General features: G+C 39.6%; 1 protein-coding gene across 4 annotated transcripts in view; it reads right to left on the bottom strand.

The window, feature by feature from the left end:
- The window catches only part of LOC139636912 (uncharacterized), a 123538-nt gene that overhangs the window by 16000 nt on the left and 98924 nt on the right, over positions 1-8614 (bottom strand). For 2 of the 4 annotated variants that reach the window (XM_071505340.1, XM_071505339.1), the window contains exons 19-20: positions 3431-3604; positions 1715-1891 (exon numbers count right to left, since the gene is read on the bottom strand). The exons of the other annotated variants lie outside the window; for them this stretch is intronic. In XM_071505340.1, the coding sequence (XP_071361441.1) occupies positions 1715-1891; positions 3431-3604 (351 nt within the window). The remainder of the gene's footprint in view (positions 1-1714; positions 1892-3430; positions 3605-8614) is intronic. 4 annotated transcript variants of the gene reach the window in all.

Raw genomic sequence — 8614 nt, forward strand, 5'->3', positions numbered from 1 at the left:
TTGATCACCTGCTGCTGACCTCAGTTCAGTCTGAACTGGATCAAACCTTAAACATCCAGTCCTGATCCAGCACAAAGGTCTCACTTGGTCCTGGTCTCTGTCCTGCAGATCAGCTCAAGAAACCAAAACTAAACATGAATTCAACTGAACAAAAACTGTTTTCATCCCAAATTACACGATTCAATAATAATAATAATATTAATAATAATAATAATAATGATAATAGGATGTCAAACTAATGGTTTGGGCCTCTGAGTCTTTTCCTCATCAACACATTGAACAATTAAATTCAACTCTCTGAAAAAAACAACAATTTTCTCACTTGTGTTAAAGACCAAAACACACACACACACAGTTAGTGAGCTGACATGAACTAAAAATAAAGGAATCAGTTTCTCTTCATCAGGTGTGTTGGTGTGTTTCAGTGTATTATAACTAATATTAGTTCTGTTGATCTTCTGTATGTTGTTGTGATAAAAACTGACTTTAACAACCAACACTGAACATGTTCTTCAGTTCATTTATAAAACATGAGTTCTCTGACTGAGAGAAATCACTTCTGAAGGTTTCATTGAAGTGAACAGACCATCAGGTCTCTGGACTTTGAAGAATCATTCTCAGTCTGACAGAAGAACAACTGGAAACATGACACAACAACTATTTAACATGTTGTTAATTCAAAGTGACTGAATTCAAGTTCTATGTGAAGATAAATTAGCTTCAGTTGTGGATTAAAGATATAAGATGTACGTCAGTAACAGATAGTGAACTGACCTCAGAGTCTCCAGTCTACAGTCTGGACTCTGCAGAAAACCACACAGATCCTTCACTCCTGAATCCTGCAGGTTCCAGTTTCCACTCAGGTCCAGTTCTCTCAGATGGGAGGGGTTGGACTTCAGAGCTGAGGCCAAAGAAGAACAGCTGATCTCTGTCAACCTGCACCAACTCGACCTGAATAAAGAATCAAAGATGTGAGTTTAGGAGACAAAGTTGCTGCTTGAAAGCGTTCAGTGTTTCATCATCTGCTCAGAGCTGAAGAAGGTTTAGAAAGTAGAAGTTTAGAAAATGAAACTCAAACACCTGAACCAACAGGAAGCAGGTTATAAACAGTCAAATACAAACAGCTCTCATTAATATTAATGACAACATGCTGCTGCTTCAATAAAGAAGTAGTGACTCCACCTCTTCAACTCCACCTGTGGCTCCATCTATACAAACTCACGTTTTTTAGAGATTCTACTAAAGATCCTCAAGTTTTCAAAGACAACAAACATGTCAGACTCAACTCAGGAGAGAAGTCAACACATGATTCACACAACATCTAAAACATTTTCACTTCACTCAGTGGTGACCACGTTTAACAAACATGGAGAGTTTGGTCTGAACATCAGTCAGTCTCACTTTAGTCACATGACTTTAGAGTTGTGTTGGAACAAGAAAGACTGAATATATATTTGTTCATGTCAGTGTGGAAAAAAGCTTCATGTGATTTAAACAACAAAGGATTTTTCTTGTTATATTAAAGTTTTTAATCTGTAGCTCAACATTTCTCAGCCACAGATACTGGACTAAACCAGAGAAGAAGAAAACAGACTTTACCATGAAGATCCTCAGTGTGGATCAGTATAATATCAGCCTGATGTCTGCAGGTTAGAGTCACCACCACTTTAACATCATATTCATCTCAGCACAGAAATAAAACATGGAGTCTGACCTCAGAGTCTCCAGTCTACAGTCTGGACTCTGCAGAAAACCACACAGACCCTTCACTCCTGGATCCTGCAGATCCTGGTTCCAGCTCAGGTCCAGTTCTCTCAGATGGGAGGGGTTGGACTTCAGAGCTGCGGCCAGAGAAGAACAGCTGATCTCTGACAAACTGCAGCAACTCAGCCTGAATAAAGAATAAAAGATGTAGATAAAAACATTGATAATCAATCAGATTTGTCCTGATCAATAATCTTTTCCCTAGAATGAGCAGAGTGACTTTGTCCTTCTGTTATTGTGGATCATCATCATGTCAGCCTTCTACACACATCATCCAAACATCAGCACAACATTCATACACCTGTTGATGTCAACACAGGTTGATCACCTGCTGCTGACCTCAGTTCAGTCTGAACTGGATCAAACCTTAAACATCCAGTCCTGATCCAGCACAAAGGTCTCACTTGGTCCTGGTCTCTGTCCTGCAGATCAGCTCAAGAAACCAAAACTAAACATGAATTCAACTGAACAAAAACTGTTTTCATCACAAATTACACATCATTCAATAATAATAATAATAATAATAATAATAATAGGGAAGGATGTCAAACTAATGGTTTGGTCCTTTGAGTCTTTTCCTCATCAACACATTTAACAATTAAATTTAACTCTCTGAAAAAAACAACAATTTTCACACTTGTGTTAAAGATCAAAACACACACACACACAGTTAGTGAGCTGACATGAACTAAAAATAAAGGAATCAGTTTCTCTTCATCAGGTGTGTTGGTGTGTTTCAGTGTATTATAACTAATATTAGTTCTGTTGATCTTCTGTATGTTGTTGTGATAAAAACTGACTTTAACAACCAACACTGAACATGTTCTTCAGTTCATTTATAAAACATGAGTTCTCTGACTGAGAGAAATCACTTCTGAAGGTTTCATTGAAGTGAACAGACCATCAGGTCCCTGGACTTTGAAGAATCATTCTCAGTCTGACAGAAGAACAACTGGAAACATGACACAACAACTATTTAACATGTTGTTAATTCAAAGTGACTGAATTCAAGTTCTATGTGAAGATAAATTAGCTTCAGTTGTGGATTGAAGATATAAGATGTACGTCAGTAACAGACAGTGAACTGACCTCAGAGTCTCCAGTCTACAGTGTGGACTCTTCTTGGCTCCATCTATACAAACTCATGTTTATTAGAGATTCTACTAAAGAACATGTCAGACTCAACTCAGGAGAGTTCATCTAAATATATTATTTAGATAATATATCATTAAATAAATTAACTAGTGTATGAAATGTCAGAGCCACAAAAACCTGCTGCACTGAGTTAAAATATTTAACATGGTGAAACTTCAAAGTGTTGAAACCAACAGATGCAGAACCTGTTATCATGACATGTCGGGTTTGAATATTTCAGTACAAACATTACAGAGCCTTAGAAAGGTGTATGAAGAGCCATGAACTATTGATTATAGATAAGTTATTGTCTGAAAGGTTAAATGTGTTTTTGTTGTTATTTCATGAAAAACTGGGTGAAATTTAAGGTGAAACAGTCACTGGACTAAAACCAGAGAAGAAGAAAACAGACTTTACCATGAAGATCCTCAGTGTGGATCAGTATAATATCAGCCTGATGTCTGCAGGTTAGAGTCACCACCACTTTAACATCATGTTCATTTCAGCACAGAAATAAAACATGGAGTCTGACCTCAGAGTCTCCAGTCTACAGTCTGGACTCTGCAGAAAACCACACAGAGCCTTCACTCCTGGATCCTGCAGGTTGTTGTGACTCAGGTCCAGTTCTCTCAGATGGGAGGGGTTGGACTTCAGAGCTGAGACCAGAGAAGAACAGCTGATCTCTGACAAACTGCACCAACTCAACCTGTATAAAGAATAAAAGATGTAGATAAAAACATTGATAATCAATCAGATTTATCCTGATCAATAATCTTTTCCCTAGAATGAGCAGAGTGACTTTGTCCTTCTGTTATTGTGGATCATCATCATGTCAGCCTTCTACACACATCATCCAAACATCAGCACAACATTCATACACCTGTTGATGTCAACACAGGTTGATCACCTGCTGCTGACCTCAGTTCAGTCTGAACTGGATCAAACCTTAAACATCCAGTCCTGATCCAGCACAAAGGTCTCACTTGGTCCTGGTCTCTGTCCTGCAGATCAGCTCAAGAAACCAAAACTAAACATGAATTCAACTGAACAAAAACAGTTTTCATCCCAAATTACACGATTCAATAATAATAATAATAATAATAATAATAATAATAATAGGGAAGGATGTCAAACTAATGGTTTGGGCCTTTGAGTCTTTTCCTCATCAACACATTTAACAATTAAATTTAACTCTCTGAAAAAAACAACAATTTTCACACTTGTGTTAAAGATCAAAACACACACACACACAGTTAGTGAGCTGACATGAACTAAAAATAAAGGAATCAGTTTCTCTTCATCAGGTGTGTTGGTGTGTTTCAGTGTATTATAACTAATATTAGTTCTGTTGATCTTCTGTATGTTGTTGTGATAAAAACTGACTTTAACAACCAACACTGAACATGTTCTACAGTTCATTTATAAAACATGAGTTCTCTGACTGAGAGAAATCACTTCTGAAGGTTTCATTGAAGTGAACAGACCATCAGGTCTCTGGACTTTGAAGAATCATTCTCAGTCTGACAGAAGAACAACTGGAAACATGACACAACAACTATTTAACATGTTGTTAATTCAAAGTGACTGAATTCAAGTTCTATGTGAAGATAAATTAGCTTCAGTTGTGGATTGAAGATATAAGATGTACGTCAGTAACAGACAGTGAACTGACCTCAGAGTCTCCAGTCTACAGTGTGGACTCTTCTTGGCTCCATCTATACAAACTCATGTTTATTAGAGATTCTACTAAAGAACATGTCAGACTCAAATCAGGAGAGTTCATGTAAATATATTATTTAGATAATATATCATTAAATAAATTAACTAGTGTATGAAACGTCAGAGCCACAAAAACCTGCTGCACTGAGTTAAAATATTTAACATGGTGAAACTTCAAAGTGTTGAAACCAACAGATGCAGAACCTGTTATCATGACATGTCGGGTTTGAATATTTCAGTACAAACATTACAGAGCCTTAGAAAGGTGTATGAAGAGCCATGAACTATTGATTATAGATAAGTTATTGTCTGAAAGGTTAAATGTGTTTTTGTTGTTATTTCATGAAAAACTGGGTGAAATTTAAGGTGAAACAGTCACTGGACTAAAACCAGAGAAGAAAACAGACTTTACCATGAAGATCCTCAGTGTGGATCAGTATAATATCAGCCTGATGTCTGCAGGTTAGAGTCACCACCACTTTAACATCATGTTCATCTCAGCACAGAAATAAAACATGGAGTCTGACCTCAGAGTCTCCAGTCTACAGTCTGGACTCTGCAGAAAACCACACAGAGCCTTCACTCCTGGATCCTGCAGGTTGTTGTGACTCAGGTCCAATTCTCTCAGATGGGAGGGGTTGGACTTCAGAGCTGAGACCAGAGAAGAACAGCTGATCTCTGACAAACTGCGGCTCTTCAACCTGAATGAAGAATAAAAGATGTAGATTAATGACACAAAAACCATTTGTAATCCAATCAGATGTGTCCTTATCAATGGGCTTTTCTCTAAGTAGAACTAATAGCTAATAGGACCAGCTAGTGTTCTGACTCTCAACTAAGCAAATTAACAGTGGTGAATCCTGGGCACGGAGTGGCTAATCAAGAGGCACGGGGAGATTCCTGGTGGGTCGACGTGGTTGTTGGGCGGCAAGGGTGAGAGAGAGGGAGAGGGTAGATAAAGAGAGAGATCGATGGATGCAGTTGTGTGGTGATCAGCCCAGTGGAGCAGACTGAGCGGCACACTGTGGTTCTGTGTGGCTGTCATCTTCCTCATCGTCTGCACAGAAAACTACGTTCAGTTCGGTCCGTGGCTCTGTCCACCCGCTCACCGTTTGTGTCTTTATCATTGATTACACACTGAGGCAGCAGTGGACTGTCTGACTCTTTTTACATGAATAACAAAGTTAAGAAATAACAAACAGTGGCTTAAAATCCAGAAAAATCCAGATGTTTCATATAGTTGTTGATCTGTCAGCAGTGACTCTGCAGACAACAGACAGGAGGAGCAGCAGAGTGAGTTCGGGACCACAGCTCCCAGTGAGTCCAGTTTTACACAACAAGCAGCAGGCAGACAACAGGAATCTAGAGTTTATTTAGCAGGATAATGTACAGATTTGTGCTCTGCTCTTGTTTCATCAGAAATTCTAATACACAAAGTCCTCAGCGTCTGCGTGACCAGCTCAGATCTACAGAATTTTATTACAGAAAGATCCAGCAAAAGAAGAAAAACTAGTAAAATGAAATATGTCTGGTGTTGTGTTCACTGCTGTACTGTGCAGTCTGAACTTTAATCTCTCCCTCTCTATAGCTGCTACCTTATACAGAGGAAAGAGAACTAGTTTCACATGCTAGTTGTTCTATTTCATGTATTGTTCTACAAAGTGTGACCCAGGCTGTACATGATGGGGTCTCCTGATGGATTTTGTTGGGCCAGTCAGTCAAAAGCCTGGGGCCTCATTTTATTCACATATAATGAAATACAACCACTACTATGGGTTCTCCGGAGCAGAAACAGGTAACATACATCTATTTATCTACTCTAACTAAAAAGCAAGAATCTCTGTCTGTTTTGTGTATGATAATAACAAAAAGATTTTGGGACGGTTAAAATTGTTTTTTGTCGGGAAGGTGGTGAAAAAAAGTTAGAGCTGTGTTATATTGTCATTACAGAGGTGTAACAGAGGTGTTCTGGAGCCCTGAGAAACGTTGTGAGTTCAGCATGAAACATCAATATTAACTCTTGTCTCTATCATGTTTTCCTTCCTCAGAATCTAGCATGCTAACCAGCTAGCCCAAGCTACTCGTCCATTTCCGACAGCGACTCACTGTGACCTCCAGTCTGCCCCGGAGAAGCAGCTGCTCGGAGGACGTATGGTAACTTCTTGTGTTATAAAGACAGCGATGGCTGAAGCTCTTGACAAGCGACAATCGCCACCACCTGCTCCTGGCAAGAAAACTGCTCTGGCAGCAGAGAAAACTTACAAATAGCCCCTTTAAAATAAATTCTGGAGAAATTCTGGCCACAGAACCTCAGTAAAGATCCACCCAGGACATCTACTACTACTAATGTTCAATACATTTCAACACTGAACCAGCTTCAGCTCAGTTTACAGTAGAAACTGTCTCTTACTTTGTGTCTGAGTGTCCAGGTTTATTACTGAAGAATGGAGGGACATATTTGGACCAGTCTCTCTTCATAGACGGACGGCTGGATCCTGGAGACTCAGCTCTGTCCTGCTCCTTCAAACCACTCATGTTGTGGTGAGAGCTAAACCTGTAACACACACACACACACACACACACACACACACAGTTTAATGAACCCAGTCAGTTCTCCACCTCTAAAGTTAAGCAGCTTCTTATTTATTCTACATAATTTGGACCGTGTGTATTTTCTGTTCATCATAAAGACAAACTCTGACTGTGTTTAACTCCAACAACTTCAGGTAAACATCACGTTACATTCAGCGGCAGAAAACAAGGAAGTCAAACAGGAAACTACATGTGAAGATGTTGCCTTCAGCTCTGAGACTTTATATCTGTTGGTTATTTTCTAAAACACAGTGTAACAGACTAAAGAGAAAAATCAGCAGATGAATCAATAATGAGAAGAATCATTATTTTAGACCTGATATTAACACTCACCCTGCAGACGTCCTGCTTCCTCCTTCAGCTCTTGTGGGAGAAATGGAGGCAGGACTCACTTCTTACTTTCACTTTCAGTGTTTCTCTGTTTCCCGCCTCCAGAGTGTTCCCGGCGTATCTACCCACACGGTTAATACTCTTCAAGAAGGAAGAGGGAGGCTTCAGGGGCATGGGCGGATCTACCGGGGTGGCATAGGGTGGCAAATGACACCCTAAAAGAAAGCCTCGCCACCCCAACGAATTGAAAGAAATGTTATGGCCGATTACGAGCGCGAATCTTCAATGTCCGACTGCAGTGAATGCAGCACGAGATGACGCCAGAGCGGCGTTGTGTTGAAAACTGAGTGGCGCGAAGCGAAGGAGCCAGGAGTCGCGAGGAAAGGAGACAAGGGAGGAAAGAGGTAAACACGGATCAACTGTCTGTTAAGAAATGAAGTTATAATGAAAGCACAGTGCTAGCATAGATGCGATGCTGGTTTTGAGATGATGACCATCAGGCTGAAGAACGTTATTTCGCTGACTGTACATGAATGAATGGATGCTAACATGTTAGCTAGGTCTGACGTTAGCTCTGGAGTAGCGGTCGTCTCACCTGGGAGCGGTGCATCCTGGGAACCAGGTTTTTCATCTCTCAGGCTCATAAAGACATATTTGCGGTCTACTGTGACAGAAAAGAGACTATCGAGTTTGGCTGTACTCAGCACTGAATCAAAACGCACAAAAGCATTAGATCTAGATAAATTTGTGAAGCGTTTTTCTGAGCAACATGGAAGTCGCCGCATTCAGCTGTTATAGGCGTAGACAACTTCATGTTATGTTTACTGGTGAGCCTTTACAAAGCTGTTCAAATGATCTTCAACAGAATCTGCACTTTACATTTTTTCTTTAATAAAACCTAAAGTGTGAGAAAAAAAAGTTTAAAATGTGACACTGATGTAAATGGTGTAAATCCTGCTGAACATGAAGCAGTGTTGTTGTTGTTGTTGTTGTTGTTAGTGTTGTTGTTAGTGTTGTTTTTAATGCCTCTTCTTTTGTATATACAGTATAAAACTGTCCAGAAACGGGCTGCATG

The sequence above is a fragment of the Trachinotus anak genome, unplaced genomic scaffold (assembly GCF_046630095.1).
Source record: "Trachinotus anak isolate AG129_WGS33_773 ecotype Australia unplaced genomic scaffold, CSIRO_AGI_Tana_v1 ptg000019l, whole genome shotgun sequence".
In the NCBI taxonomy this organism is placed as follows: domain Eukaryota; kingdom Metazoa; phylum Chordata; class Actinopteri; order Carangiformes; family Carangidae; genus Trachinotus; species Trachinotus anak.